Source organism: Aotus nancymaae, unplaced genomic scaffold (assembly GCF_030222135.1).
Source record: "Aotus nancymaae isolate 86718 unplaced genomic scaffold, 86718_ANA_hifiasm-v0.15.2.pri h1tg000016l, whole genome shotgun sequence".
NCBI classification, from domain to species: domain Eukaryota; kingdom Metazoa; phylum Chordata; class Mammalia; order Primates; family Aotidae; genus Aotus; species Aotus nancymaae.
Window position 1 is genome coordinate 70,094,615 of NW_026988428.1, and position 16,213 is coordinate 70,110,827.

The following is a 16,213-nucleotide window of genomic DNA, read 5'->3' on the forward strand; positions in this document are numbered from 1 at the left end:
CTCTAAGCCTTTAGGGAACAAAATCTACTCTCCACATTGCTGCTGTGTATTGAGGGGTGGCTGCAGAAGAAGCCCTTCCCAGAGGCAGATGGTCAGGGTTGAATGGCCAGCACATAGCAAAGCCTCAGAGCCAAGAGAGACTCCAGGGGTTTACAGGCACCATGGCTCTTTCCCTTTTGTTCAAAAGCACAGCTTGCACCATAAATACTGGATCAAAATAATGTTCCCGGAGTGTTCCAGGCAATCTCTAACTTGAGACACAAGTACAGAATTTTCCCGTCCATCCTCTGGATCATGTTCGTTCATTCATTCATTCATTTACGATTTACTCACATGCATGAAATGAGAATGATATTTTGGAAATATTTTCAAGTGTATTTTTAATCCCTTACTCTTAATTGTGTAGGGGCTTTGGAACTGTTAAAAGCACAACATGCTTTCTCAGCTTTGACTGTCAGATTAGATATTTTGTTTGAATCTTTGTTAAGTCTGTTGTCTTACTGGGGCAGGATCATTCATTCATTTATTAATTCACTCACTCACTCAGCAAATATTCATTAGGTCCTTGTTATGTACCAGCCACTTCTCCAGATGCAAAGCACTAAGAGCCAAGCATTAGTGGGAGAGAGGACTTTTTATATTTCTGGAGCACTTTCTCTGTAATAAGAGCTAGATCTGATGGGCTTGACCCTAGATTTTTTATGTAGAAGAGGTTTTGTTTTGAGGGAAACAGGAATTGGGGAAAAAGCCTGTATTTTCTAGTCCCAGTGAAATGGGAGAGAAAAAAGGTATCGAGGTGGAGCGAAAGTCGGACATCAGGGTCCTCATTTAATTTTTAGCCCTTGGGTGCCACACTTCAAGAGGTTAGCAGGGGTTGCTTTAGACTAAACACCCAGATGGCCAGGGCTGGTGGAGAGCCTTGGCAGATCTTGGGAGAAGGTCACCCCTTGGCTTGAACCTTATCCTGGCTGTTACAGAGGGCGTGATGGGACGCGAGTGAGCCTGTCATAGTGCTGCTGCCTCCCCAGCTCCTTCAGGGAGTGTGAGGGACCTGGAAGTGTCTGTGTACTCCTGCTGAGGTGTAGAGGTGCTAAAGTCAGTGGACCAACAGAACTCAGGGGTCAGAGGGTGGAGGTGGAGATTTCAAGGCTAGAGGCAAGTGGAGGGCATGAACTGCAGCGGTGGATGCCCTAATCAGATGGACCTCAGCAGGCACCAGTTCAGAGAGCAGTTCAGCCTAGTCCCATGCAGCAGAGATGAGCAAGCATCCAGAGGGTTTTGCGTGGTGTCTAGGACCAGCCCTCACCATGCCCTGCTTCCTGGCATCGCGAAGTCCCTCTCCCCCATGTGTCCAGCTGTATCCAACAGAGAAGCTGGGACAGAGGCAGTCTGACAGACAAATCACTTTACCTTAAGGGACTGTTTAAAATACAGCACTGGGCTTCATTTACTCAGCTGGATGAAAATTTAATGTTCTTTATGCTCCTGCCACATAGTAGATAGGACTAGGGAATCAAGATTAGCTCAATTATGAAAAACAACCAATATTTTTTGGCACATACAAGCTTTGTGGGAGTAGATTCACATTCTCCCTGCACACATCTATCCACTCATTCATTCAACACACATGTATGGACGTTCACCACTGGACAGGCACTGAGCTGGGTGCTCTGGGAATCACCCATGTGAGGCACGCAGACAGAGCCTCTGGAGGCAGGGGACTGCGAGCCAGTGATCCGAGTGTGATGTGCTGGGTGCCGTGACAGAGGCATCAGCCAAGCACCAGGAAAGGGGGAGCCGAGTAACTCTCCCTGGAGTTTGCAGAAGGTATTTTCCAGTCCCAGTGAAATGGGATAGAAAGCAGTAACATGGAAGCGGTCACATCTGAGGCTCTGAACAGAAGTCTGAGTTCTCCAGATGAAGACATGGGGGCACGGTTATTTAAGTGGAGGAACGGCTCCATGCAAAGGCCTCAATGTGCACCAGGACGGGGAACATTCGTGTAACTGCAAGAAGTTCCCTGTAGGGGGAACAAAGGTTATTTTCACGGAAGTGCAGGAAGTGAGGCTGGGAGGCAGATGGGGGCGGAGGACTTTGGGTCATTTCGTAGGTTCTGTCATTGTCAAGAGCAGTGACGTAGATGAGTGTCATAATCCTATGTGCTTTCCATCATCCTCCAAGTTCATATCGCACTGTATTCTATAAACATGAAGTAGGTCATGCTAGTCACAAGGGTTCACTTTATGTTTCTTTTAACTGGACTTCATCTTAGAAGGGAGGAAGACACATTTGGCCTGATAACTTCCTAGGGACATTGCTGCCAAAAAGACAGACAGCCCGAGATCATTCAACAGATACCAAACACTGAATTATTTGTCTGATCTAAGCTATAAGCTTTTTCTTGATGGCCACACAGAAAGTAGTTACCCGCTTAGAAGAACACCCCTTACCCTACCAGCAGCTCGTAGGTATTACCTTGGGCCACCCACCAGGGCAGCTGAGGACAGAGCTGGTGGCAGAGGGAAGGAAGAGCAGCACGTGTCTCACTCACCTGAACTTTGACTTGGAGATCCGGTGGCTGAAAGAGAAAAAGGAAATGTTACCAAAGGATGGACACACACCTGCATTTAAAAGATGCTCAACAGTCCCAGGGAAATTTGATGTTCCCGCTGGAAGGAGGCATGGTATGAATTAGAACATCTTGAGAGAGAAAGAACACTATTCATATATTTGAATCTGGAGACTGAGGTCTGGCCAGCTGGCATCTTCTAAGTATAAACACTCCTTGCTGCAGAGGGAGAGTACTGGGTCCTCAGGGTCCGCCCAGAAAGTTCCATGAGGTCAGCTTAGGAAGAGCTGTATCTTGAGAAAAGCCGCAGAGGAAGAAAGGCTTCTCCTGACGACAAGAAGACCCCAACAGCAGAAAAATCATAGGCAGGAACAGGTCAGCACAGACCTCACGGCTGTCTGCCAGAGCCCAGCTAGAGTGGGGTTACGAAGGGAAGACCAGCAAAATGAGCCAGCCAGAAATGGAGGGGTCACGACAGCCCCCACCCCAGAGCTGTACAGGGGGCTTAGAACCAGACACAGATTCCGAGGAAAAACCCAGGATGCTGACAGTCACATGCAGCCCTGAAGACCTGGGGATTTCTGAGCAGAAAGCCCGGGTGGGTGTGAGGGTGGCTGCCTGGAAGGGTCATCGAATGGGGAGGGGGTTCCACAGAAACGCAGAACCTTCAGGGAAGTCCTGAGACTCCCTCGTTCATGTAGGGAAGAGTCCAAGGGAGACAGGAGGCTGGGAGAAGACGGCAAGAGGGAGAGACTGTAAAAGAGAAGTGTGGAGGAGAGAAGGCTGAGCCAAAGAGAGACAGGGAGAGTGAAGAATGTAAGCAGCTGAGACAATTAGAAGGCACCTGTCATCTTGGCTTTGGTGCTAGGAGAAGGGCGTGAACACTGGGGAGAGTGCAGGTGGGGACAATGTTCAGAGGGACAAGCAGGACAGAACGCAAGTTTGGAGACACGGTGGAGCAACAACGAGAGGCGTAGGGAGGAAACAGGAGAAGGGAGTCCAGGAGATGACTGTTGCAGGCCTGCAATGTCCCAGCCCGGCACACAGTGAGCTGTGTTGCAGAGCAAGCCCCTCTTGTTACTTCTTACTAAAAAAATAAAGCCAGAAGATGTGACAGGTGGCAAAGCCATCATGCATGAGATAATTATATCTCAGGGGCACTGCGAATCAGAGCCAAGTGCCTTTACTGCTCCGTAACCTCATCCCACCCGCAAAGACTGCCTGTGAGGGCTGGAGGGCTTAATCACACGTTTTAACAGCGTGTGGGAAGCGGACGGGGAGCCCAGGACAGCACTGTTATTTAGAGCCAGTTTAACCAGCAAACAAATGTTTCCCAGCTGCTAGCTGGGTGCTGGGGAACCCAGGTGCTCTCTTCTCCAGCGGTGCCATGCTGAACCCAGGACCTTCAGCGTCTTCCCAGGCTGCTTTTGGGTGGCTGTCTCTCCTTGCTGTTACCCATAAGCCCAGGTGGGTGACCACGGACTTCAGCTTTGTCACTCTGACTCTAAGCCTAGCCTGGCCCCAGGCCTTCTTTCAGAAACACCTTAGTAGTCCTGTTGGGGGTGGTCATCGTCGAGGGGCACCGGCTCTTTGCCATGAGGGGTTCTCTTGCTCACAGTGTAAGTGGGCTCTGAAAAGCTCCCCTCCGGGGAACCTAACCCTGAGTGTTTGTCTCCCAGGGAAATGACCCTGGGAAGCAGGATCGCTGCTGGGGCTGATAGGAAAGGAGGCCTTGGTTCAAGCATGGTCATGAACTGCAGGTCCTTTTGTGGCATCTGGGCATATTCTAAGCAGGAAATGGACAGAGCCTTCTTGTCTGCTTTGTTACAGATCCTGATGGGTAAGCCTGGGCAACACACTCGAAGACTGATTTTATTGCTATTGTTGCTGTTCTCAGGGATTGTGAGCAGAATTTTAGGTTCACGGGGCCCAAAACATCATCCCCTTTTAAAGGCTGGCACATCTGACAACTAACCAGCCGAACGGCTAAGTTCCACGTCAGGCAGGCTCCTGTCCTTGAGCAGGGGAGGCCCCTGCACAGCGGCATTTGTCTGGAGGCCAAGGAAAACTCCATGGCTGTGGGGAGCTGAGGTGATAACGCTGTAAAGTCCGAATGCCTTGGTTCTTCCTGCTTCCTGTGCACACCTTGGAGTTAATAATTGGACCTCTTTGCCTCCTGGGAGGTGACCCAGGGCTCTGGGCAGGAAAGGTGCTCCCACAGTGAGAGGACAGAAGCCAGGAGCCTGGGTGCCTTGGGGCCATGGTGCTGGTCCACACCCTGGGCTGGCTCACTGCAGCCCATGCCTCCCTGCTACTGAGCTTCACAATCTCCAGAGAACCCGGAGAACAGCTGGGGGCTCTGGCATCTCTATGCACAGTGCGCTCAGAAGGCTTCCTGTCTTTCTCCACCATCATTGTTCTAATGAGGCACAATTCCCACCTAAGGCTGAGCAGATTCTTGAAGAGGAGTGAGGATGGAGACAAGGCTGGTAAGGAGCACACGAGACCAACAGAACAGACCCACTGTGTGGAAAGTGAAGTTCACGCAACCCCAGATACCTCCTCTGCCCAGGACTCCGAGACAAGACAAACCTCCTGGGAGACCATGATTTTCCTTCGTGGTTTTCAGGTTCAGAATCAGAGACGAACCCCAAACTCCTTTTTTCCGCCCTTAGTTACTCAGTTTGCATTTGTCATTATTTGAGAAATATTTGAACTCCTTAAGAGCTATTTATATTTTTAGCCTCTCCCTTCTTCTTAGAGGAACAAGTGCCATATGTTTACTACCTGCTGTGTAAAATAGTATTTCCCTGAATTGTCCCAAATTCGCCTTTAACTTAAGTCAGATGGCACTGCGGTCATCATCCACACTGACAATGCATCTGACTCAGCGTCCTTAACTCCAGGACTTCCTCTCCACCACAGCTGTTAGTATCGGGAGGGTCACGTGCTAGCCTTGCCATGGCATAGCATTGCTTCCACTCCTGGGTGCTGAGTTCAGAGGCTCCATGACTCTGGCCAGAGCCTCCCTTTCTACAATCCCTCCTGCTCCTTGTCCTCACTGGATCCTCCCAGTCACTCACACCCTTCAACACCAGCCTTGACTACAGTCATGACAATATTGCTTTCAATGCCACAGAGATTCCACACTGCCTGGGCCTTCTGCTGTGTCTGCACGGCTAAGCACCACCCTGGGTCATCCACTGTCTCTTTTGAGTCCTTGTAGGCTGCAGCGTCCACCAAGAAATATGGCTGACTACGCGTTCATGGTATCAGTCTCCACCGCGGCATCAGTGCTGCCCAGCAACCTTCAGGCAACCTCTCGGTGGCTCACTGGTTTCAGTCTCTGTACCGTCCTTCAGGTTCCTGTGACCCTGGACCCTTGCTTTGGGGGATGAGATGGCTGAGCTCATTCGGAGTGACTCCTATCACCGATCCCTCCATCAGAGCCTGTTTCTGATTCTATATTCTTTACAGAACTGCAGGCTTGGAGAGCTGGAAGGGACCCTTAGGTACCGCGTGGACCTATCGTTTGCAATTTCTCCAGGTATAGAATGCTTTCTTCATATGAAACCTTGCATCACTGCAGGTGGTTTCTGGGCTCTGTGGCCTCTGCTGAGACGTCAGTCCAACCTTCTTTTTCCCAGAGGATGGGGCTGAGGCCCAGAGCAGAGTGCTTTGGCCAAGATCCCAGGGCTAGCTGGAGGTTGGTGAGCGTTAGACTCTGGGACTTCTCTTCTTTCATTTTCCAGCGAGGCCCAGGTGTAAAGAAACTCCTCCTTCTTGTGCAGGTTCCGTGTCTCACACTGGCTTTGCTGTCGCCCTTCTCCTCTTCTGAAGCAAGGCCTTGCTATGAGCACTTGCCTCTCCTCCAGCTTGTTTCACCTCTTCCTGCTCACTGACTTTTTCCTAGCCTTGAAGCTTGCCCTCGCCTTTATTCCGATGAAGACCAGCCCTTCCCACAGTCATGCTACTCCTCTTCACATCCTCCCTTATTCCTCCCCATCCATGGCCTCAGTGCCTGAGTGGGCACCCTGTCCTGGCCCGTTTCCACCCCCTCTCCCTCACTGAGACCGACTCCCAAGACCAGTGCCCTGCAACCTCGAGGGGTAGCACCCCACAACACACACACAGCACAGCCCTTCTTTCGCTCTGCAGCCTGACCTGCTGCCACGTCACCTCGCACCTGCGTCAGGCTCCTGCGGCTTCTCATTCCTCTCTGCTCTTTCCCTGACATCGCAGTGATCCTTCAGGAACTCAGGACTAACCAAATCAACTTCCCACTCAGCTCCGTTCTGAATGCCCTTCAGTGGCTTCTCACACTCTTCTGATGCAGACCCAAATGGTGAAGGATCTGCCAGGCCCTCAATTACTCACGTTCATCCTTCTGTTCTCAGCTGGAATTTTAATCCTGCAAAGAAGCCTTTCCTAACCTGCCAGCCCAAATCAGGGACCTTTGTTATCACCCTGACATTACACTTTCTTTTCCTTCTTAACACTTACCCCAATTTATAGTTGCCTATTTATTTGCTTAGTGTCTCTTCCGCACCAGACTGTGAACTCCAGTACGATGGTGTCAATTTCCTCCCCTGCGGTGTGTCACCGCTGCCTAGCTGAGCACCAGGCTGGGCAGACTGTCGAAGGAATGCACAGATAAACAGCTCTGCCCTGAAATCCCTCCTCCCGTGGCTCCCAGGCCGGCACTGCTGCCTCTTCTCCTAACGTTCCTTTGTCCGTTTTGCTTGCTTGGTCTTATTCTTCTGAGTGTCCATTTCCCAAAATTCAGCCCTTGGTCTTCTGTTTTCCACTTCACTTCGAACAACCTCGTCCTATTACTTCATTGATGGTTCTCATCTCGACAGCCTCAAACACGTGTGTCCACCCTGTGCAGAGCTGAGCCTCGCACTTCCGTATCTCGTGGTCTCCATGACACCTGCAGGTCACTCTGACTGGGCTCCTGCTTCAGATTTCACTTCCGCCTAGTATCCTCTTGCCCAGCTGTGATGGCTCCTTCTTCTTCATTACCTCCACCTGCCTGCCCCTTCTGCCATGAAATACCATGTTGCTGTTCTTTCCTCCCTTCCTGGGCAGAAACCATCTTCATCCAGACCTTCTTACTACACAGCAGTCCTTGTCGCGACCTCATCTTATTACATAAGACTTTTAACCCTTAGCTTTAAAGACCCTAGTCTCTCACTGTCCCCTCAGACCATCACACCCAATCTCAGTTCCCATGCTATTTCTCCCTCCAGGAATGCTGGCAGAGTCTTGGCCCATCATTGTCTGGGGCAGGGTGGGACGTAGGGAGATGGGGAAAGAACACATTTTATTAGGTACTTATAATAGTTCTGGCTCTGTGACTCAGCATTTTGTATGTACAGAGTACGAACGTGGCTAAACATGGGGATAACAGGGACCCTTTCTACAGAGTTCTCCGGGCTGCAGAGCACATGCTCCAAGCAAACAACAGATGCATTGGAGATTGCCAGCCTCCATTCGTGGGGGAATATCATGTTCCCTTCCTAACAGAGCCTCATGCTCTCCTGAAATTTACTCCCCAGTGACTTCCTGGTGCCAGCTCCCTGGTCCCCCCTGGTATGTGACTTGGGCCATCCCAACAGCCAGAGTTGCAGGGCCTTTGATCATCTCTCTAAGCCTGGTCTTGTGGCAAGACAACAGAAAGGCCAAGAACTGACGGACTTTGAAGGCTTCCTACATGCCTTTCCCTAGAGTTGCTGTTTGGGACCTACTTCCAGAAACTCAAGTGCTTGTTTTGTATGATTCCAAAAGAAGAAGTTTGCACTGCTGCTTAAAAATGTAATTAGCATCATATTTTAACAACATTTTGACAATAATTGCTTCCCGACAACGCTCAGAAATCTGCAGTGCAGACTCCCTGGTGCCACTGTCAGAGTGAGTGATACTGAAGTGCCATGCTCCCTGGAAATAGCGACTGTGAGAGCGGCTCCATCCTCAGCCTCATTCTCCTTCCCCCACATGGCTCCGAGGCCACGCTCAAGGCTGGCATTGCTGTGTTTAGACTCTTCCACAGCTCAGCCTTGTGAAAGGGCTGTGCTTGTCCAGGCTCTCTGTCATTCCACAGATGAGGAGGGAAGGGAGATGCCACTCCCCAGATGGAGCAATTCAGAAACACCTTGTATTTGGGACTGGTCTGACTCAGATCCTCTGTTTGCAGTTCTTCCAGTGGCCAGGGTGAGTTTACAGTTGTGACACCCAAGGCAACAGAATGGCAGGCTCCACTGCACTTCCGCTTCCCTTACTGGCAGGACGACAGAGCTGCAGGTAAGGACCCACATGCCAGTCTTCTCCCAGCGCATCTTCTCACCTGTCTGTTTTTCTCCCAGGTCGATTTATCAGAATGGAAAGGATGGCCAGCGGGATTCGAGACCCTAACCTTAGCTGTCTCTTTGAAGAGGGGTGAAAGGAATTAGAGTGAAAGAAACAGACTTTGGGCACCCCCCCGACACACACACCCTCTATATTTCTCAGATGTGATGAAAAGTGGCTCAAAACCCTAGTCAGCCCCACTCACCCCTGAAGAAGTGCTGAATTGAAGACTAGCCTCAATTTTAAGACTCACCCCCTGCCAGTGCCATCCTCACCCTAGGGCCCTCTGCTCCCCAGCTTGGTTCCTACCTGAGGTTTGTTTCTTGCCACCGGCTCTAATCTCTGCCCTTCCTAGTGATGAGTCAGCCCATTCTGATTTCTAGATGCAGCTTTTCCACCCATGCCCCAGAAAAAGCCCCAGCCCCTGGGCTCGCCGTGCCTACTCACGCCAGCCTGGCCCCGCAGTTTTCTCCCTCGATGTCACCTCCGGCCACGTTTTCGGTGTTGACAGACTCGGTCTCACTGGTGGGCATGCTCACTGCAAGAGTCAAAGGGAAGCAGAGCAAGGCATTGAGGGTGGGGAGAGAGGGAGCAGAAGAGCATTACTCTGCAACACGCCCACCACAAGATCCAGTGCGGGTTGGCAGAAGGAGAGCCTGAGCGCACTGGCTGGCCGATCTGCACGGATCCCTTTGACCCACATGCCTGTTGCTTGTCCAGGGCAGGTTTTGCTGCCAAGGACACTGTAAACTAGTGGGAGTGTGGGACGACATCTGGTGATAACAGCGTTTTACATTATAGGATGCATCCTGAAAAAACTGACCATTGAATCCTCTCTCTCCTCTCCACTCCATAGACTAGAAGAAGCTGCAGAGGCTTTTCCATTTGCAGCTACCACTTGCCACAGAAAGAGGAGCTTTCATGAAAATATATCATTTTTCCTTACTTCATCCCATCCACCATCTCTAAGGGGCTCCAGCCCCAAGAACAGGGCCCAGCCTGTGTGTAGAAAGGGCGTGCCTGCTGCCTTCATGAGCTGCTGGGTGGATGGAGGCCTCCCCTTTCCTGTAGTTGGTTACACCCAGGAGCACACCTGAGACAGAGGGCTTGGGGGGAATGGCCATCCTCAGAGTTAGGCACTAAGACTCAAACTAGCCCCGCAGACATCAGGAGTGAGGAGTGGAAGTGTGCAATCCACAGTCCACACAATTATGTTTAAATGTGGCCAGAAGGCAGCCTGTAGGGATACTATTTCCCCTTTCAGCCACTCTGACATTCCCATGTCAACAGGTTGACTTGGATATAAGCCGTTTAATTCAACGTGTCCAGCCTCCTCCCAAGGAAGCTGTGGGCTGGATTTCAAGAACAGTAGGAGTTTTCTAGCTTTGAACCCAGTTTGGTGGCTTTTATTATTATTATTTTCTTCTAAATAAAAGTTTAACTCAAAGAATTTTTCTTCACCTTCCATCACTCTCTTACTATGACACAATGTGCTCCTTAGTTTTGCGACCCTTATTCTTTAGAGAGACCATCATATCCTTGGTCCTGGTTCTGCTATTCCTCCAGAATAGAAGCCCTCATCTGCTGAGAAAGTCACCAGCCCTCAGCAGACACAGAATCTGCCATTAGTGAGGGTGTGGCCTCTAGTGACAAGTCCCTGTGAGGCTGCCAGAGCCCAAGAAACACTTCTGCTGGTTGTACGGATAATGTTGATGGATGTGGATTTTTCCTGGTTTTCTTTCTTTGGAGAAAGACGAGCCAGGTTGGTGAGAAGAGAATCATTTCAAGAACACAGAAGATACAAACAGAAAGTCCACGACTTACCGTATGTTTGACTGCTGTGTGTGAGAGACCTCTCTGACCTTTTTAATAAAATAGGATTAAAAAAAGAAATCTAGATGTCATTTCATAAAACTCCAGGGTTGGATGAGGCTTTAGAAACTATCTGGCTCTAACTGGTCCTCCTCACTCCACAGGAGAGGAAAGTGAGGCCAGAGAAGGGATGTAATGCCTGGGGTCATATGGTGTGTTTGAGTAGGGCTAGGATCAGGGCATGGGTGTCACACCTCCTGCACCATGCTCATTTTGAGTGCCCCAGCCTCAACCACCTCTGAACTCTACACCCTAGGCAAAAGCAAGCTTCTTAAAGCCTTCTAGGTTCTGGGAGCACCACAGGAGGGCAGTGAGTAGCCAAACAAGGGTACTGAATTCTACAGCATTACACTCACTTGACAGTCTGAAGTCTACAGATGGTTTTAGGCCTGGGAGCTAGGAAAACACACCTTCAGAGCTTGCCAGGATCCCTGCTCAAACCACATTACGGAAGTCATAAAATGGAAGCATTTTGAGTCTTCTAATCCATCTATCTCCAGCTGTTTCTGACCTAAGTTTTATTTATTTATTTTTTTTAAAAAAGCTCTCCACCCTCCAGGTATCCTTGTTTGAAGAGCTGAGCCATCTAGAAAAAGTTCTGTGACTTTGTGACACTTCGTTCCCAGAGCCTTCTGTGTGAGTACAGGGCAGACCTGGGCACTAAAAATAACCACAGCATCTTCTAAATCAAGGCACTGCCTGCACTGGTTCTAACCGTGCATGCACAGTGCCCTCACTCTAGGCCAGCACTGCCCAAAGGAAGGGCTCCTGGAGAAACAGCTCTGCCAGTTGTCATGCCCACTGACTTTATACATATGAATCAATGATAAGGCAGTGGCTTTGAGAGGGATAGGATGCCATCCCTTCACAAACACACACACATGCACAACATATATACACACACATTTGCACACACACAGAACTACTGTGCACAAATCACCCAGAGAAACACCCTTCCATTCAGTGTGGTGTGCACTCACACACATTTACACACACAGAGCACAGGGGAACATTACCATGGGTTTCTGTGGAGTGACTAAACCAAGCAAACTTCCCTTTCTTCTGATCAAGCATGCCCGCCGGAGTGCCTCCTTTCACAGACAAGATGGTCAGTGTCAAGAACCAGGAACAAGACATCAAGAGAGCACATGCAGTCAGCCACGGGCAAAAGAAAGAAACAAGGAACTCACTTTCACATAGAACATCCATTTTTATCACCAAAAATAAACAAAAAAAATCTCAAACCAATAAACCAAAACATATAAGAAAACATAACAAAACAGAACCAAACCCCCAACTCACATGAATTAACATCACAAAACAAATGATGGACCCTGCGGAGAAGGAATTACTTCAGGAGAAAGAGTCTATCTGGTATATCTAATGAGTAACTTTGAGAGGGTTTCCTTGGAGGGGGCTGCCAATCATCCTTCCTGCTTCCTTAGGGAGCTGTCACCCTTTGCAGGCTCACGTGGGGTCACTGCTAAATTTCAACTGTAGCCCTGGTATCCCCTTCATCCCTACCCAATAGCCAGATGACTTGTCTTCTTCCTCACATGGGACCACACTGCAAAATTTTCACCTTTAGTGGATTCAGCAGCTCCCTTGCTATTTGTACCTGGATGAGTCACGTGCAGGTGGAAAAACAACCCACTGACCTACTTGCTCCTTTGTTCAGTTCAATAATTCAATTTTATTCAGCAAAGACTCATCAAAGGCCTAGGGCTCACATCCAAAACATATATGTATCTGCTTTTAATCAGTTTAAATGGGCCAATAAGTTGTTAAATTGCCTGTCCATGAGTGGTCATTTGAGGAAGTTTGTAAACGAGGGAGAAGAATTCTGTGAGCTCCTGCTGGGTACGGGCTACAGCTGAAGAGTAGAATGCTCCAGAAGAGTGTGAAGACACTAGCCACTGCACAGGAGAGTGTGAAGACACTAGCCACTGCACGGGAGAGTGTGAAGACACTAGCCACTGCACGGGAGAGTGTGAAGACACTAGCCACTGCACGGGAGAGAGTGAAGACACTAGCCACTGCATGGGAGAGAGTGAAGACAGCAGCCACTGCAGGGGAGAGTGTGAGGACACCAAGCACTTCATGGGAGAGTGTGAAGACTCCAGATACTGCATGGAAGAGTGTGAAGACACTAGCCACTGTACAGGAGAGTGTGAAAACACTAGCCACTGTATGGGAGAGCATGAAGACAACAGTCACTGCAGGGGAGAGTGTGAGGACACCAAGCACTTCATGGGAGAGTGTGAAGACTCCAGATACTGCATGGAAGAGTGTGAAGACACTAGCCACTGCACAGGAGTGTGAAAACACTAGCCACTGCACAAGAGAGCATGAAGACAGCAGCCACTTCAGGAGAGAGTGTGAGGACACCAAGCACTGCATGGGAGAGTGTGAAGACTCCAGATACTGCATGGAAGAATGTGAAGACACTAGCCACTGCACAGGAGAGTGTGAAGACACTAGCCACTGCACGGGAGAGAGTGAAGACACTAGCCACTGCATGGGAGAGAGTGAAGACAGCAGCCACTGCAGGGGAGAGTGTGAGGACACCACACACTTCATGGGAGAGTGTGAAGACACTAACCATGGCACAGGAGAGTGTGAAGACACTAATCACTGCATGGAGAAGTGTGAAGACACTAGCCACTGCAGGGGAGAGTGTTAAGACAATAGCCACTGCACAGAAGAGTGTGAAGTGAAGCATGGGAGAGTGTGAAGACACTAATCATTGCATGGAAGTGTGTGAAGACACTAGGCACTGCACAGGAGAGTGTGAAGACACTAGCCACTGCATGGAAGAGTGTGAAGACAGCAGCCACTGCATGAAAGGGTGTGAAGACACTAGCCACTGCACAGAAGAGCGTGAATACTCCAGCTACTGCATGGAAGAGCATGAAGACACTAATCACTGCATGAGGAAGGGTAGGTTCTGTATGGACTTGAAGTTCTGGATGTCAAGTGCTTTAGCTACTTGCTCAGATAGAGTTTTTCCATTTCATTTGAAAGAACTGGCATGAGCTGTGCCTCCGTGAGGTCACTATGGAGGTCTGGGAATGAGAGAGGCAAGTAAGGCACAATCACAACTTAGGTTGGTGCAAAAGGAATTGTGTTTTTTGCATTGTTGGAATTTGCCATTTGGTATTAAAACACATTCTTAAATAAGTTTGGTTATGTTATGCATCATTTTAATGGGCATTTCTCACTTTATGTTTTTTTATTAATGACATATTACTTGGTATTTATTTTATGTTTATTTTAGACTATGGAAATAATGTTAGATAGAGCAAATTCAAGTGATTTCGGTCATAAAGCAGTAGAGACAACTCACAACATCAGCTCATTTGGCCCAGGAATTGCTAACAAACAGTGTGCAGTGGTGGTTCAAATTGTAACAACCACTAACTGTACTGTGCAGTGTCGTTCAAATAGTTTCACAAAGAAGGTGAGAGCCTTGAAGATGAGGATAGTGGTGGGATACGGGAAGTTGACAACGACCAATTGAGAGCCATCATCAAAGCGGATCCTCTTACGACGACACAAGAAGTTGCCGAAGAACTCAACGTCCACCATTCTATGGTTGTTTGGCATTTGAAGCAAATTGGAAAGGTGAAAAATCTTGATAAGTGGGTGCCTCATGAGCTGAGCAAAAAAAAAAAAAAAAAAAAAAATCGTTGTTTTGAAGTGTCGTCTTACTCTTCTCAACAACAACAAATTATTTCTTGATCAAATTCTGATGTGCGAAGAAAAGTGGATTTTCTATGACAACCAGCAATGACCAGCTCAGGGGTTGGATGGAGAAGCAGCTCCAAAGCACTTCCCAAAGCCAAACTTGCACCAAAAAAAGTCCTGGTCACTGTTTGGTGGTCTGCTGTTAGTGTGATCCACTGTGGCTTTCTGAATCCCAGAGAAACCATTACATCTAAGAAGCATGCTCAGCAAATCAATGAGAAGCACCAAAAACTGCAATGCCTGCAGCCGACACTGGCCAACAGAAAGGGCCCAATTCTTTTCCACAACAAGGCAGGACTGCACGTCGCACAACCAATGCTTCAAACGTTGAACAAATTGTGCTGCAAAGTTTTGCCTCATCTGCCATATTCACCTGACTTCTCGCCAACCAACTACTACTTCTTCAAGCATCTTAACAACAACCTTTTGCAGGGATAATGCTTTCACAACCAGCAGGATGCAGAAAATGCCTTCCAAGAGTTTGTTGAACCCGGAAGCATGGACCTTTATATTATAGGAGTAAAAAAGCTTCTTTCTTGTTGGCAAAAATGTATTGATTGCAGTGGTTCCTATTTTGATTAATAAAGATGTGTTTGAGCATAGTTATAATGATTTAAAATTCACAGTCTTGAAGCCACAACTACTTTTGCACCAACCTAATATTCATGAGTGGCAGTGAATGCAGGCGGGAAGTCAGTCACCACTTACAGAAGGAAGCATGTGCCCTGCTGAAGTGATGGGTAGCCCCATCCCTTCCAGGAAAGGCATGAGGGGATGGGCAAATCAAGTTTTAGGTTTTTCTTTATTTTATCCTCTTCTCCTAGAACACAGGTGGTAATTAATAGACTTCTTTGAATGTTGCCTGGTAGGGAAAATTTTGGAGACTGGCTAGTGACAGAAAAGGGCTATGCCTATTTTTAACCGGAAGGGCCGTGTCTCACACACTCATCTTTAAGGTACAAAGTGTGGAATGAACAGAAACTTCATAACTGGCAGAGTTTTTTTTTTTTCTTTCACTTCTCAAAAATCCTATATGCAAAAAACAGTGAGAGTTAGGAGCTGAAATGAACCACTTGGTTCGAGTTTCCCTTCTAGGGAAAGGTATGTCTCAAACAGTCACCAATGTGGGACTCTTATAATGAATGATCTTTTATCCGGAGATGTAGGGGGTAGACGTAGGCTGCCAGTCACCACGTTTCTCCCTGTGTCGTGACTGAGGGGAGGAGAGCCCTGCTCAGTGGTGGAGAGCCCAGAACATTAACATCTCCCATGCACAAGCATTATTCAGCTTTTGGCTCTGACATCCTTAGTGTCCTATCTTGTCTGATTTCAGAAGTAACTGTATGATCATTTAAAAACCCTGAATTTGACCAGGGCTGGTCTTTCATGCGGGCCAAGGTGGCAGCCACCTGCATGGAAAATGATCTGAAGAGCAACTAAATTATCTCCCTGGATGGTTTGCGGAAGTCTCAGATGTTTCTTTTGGGGCATGTCATACATCTAAAGGCTCCTTGCTGAAATAAAAAATCTCACCTGGAAGAAGCAATATAAGACTACATTAATGCGTATTAATTTGTGATAGTTTATCCCATAAGCACCCGAGGGAATAAAATGGTGAAAAGGTGTTTGTGTTCCTATTATCAAGGGATTACATAGTGGTATCAAAGCTAATTCCTC

The 16,213-nt window shown here is 48.4% G+C and overlaps 1 protein-coding gene across 50 annotated transcripts in view; it reads right to left on the reverse strand.

Moving 5' to 3' along the window:
- CACNA1C (calcium voltage-gated channel subunit alpha1 C) overlaps window positions 1–16,213 on the reverse strand; it is a 700,658-nt gene that overhangs the window by 131,294 nt on the left and 553,151 nt on the right. For 29 of the 50 annotated variants that reach the window (XM_064377576.1, XM_064377571.1, XM_064377563.1 and 26 more), the window contains exons 10-11: window positions 9,365–9,455; window positions 2,552–2,578 (exon numbers count right to left, since the gene is read on the reverse strand). In XM_064377576.1, the coding sequence (XP_064233646.1) occupies window positions 2,552–2,578; window positions 9,365–9,455 (118 nt within the window). Of the gene's footprint in view, window positions 1–2,551; window positions 2,579–9,364; window positions 9,456–11,805; window positions 11,881–16,213 lie in introns of all 50 variants that reach the window. The other 21 variants (XM_064377545.1, XM_064377544.1, XM_064377591.1 and 18 more) reach the window with 1 other exon arrangement.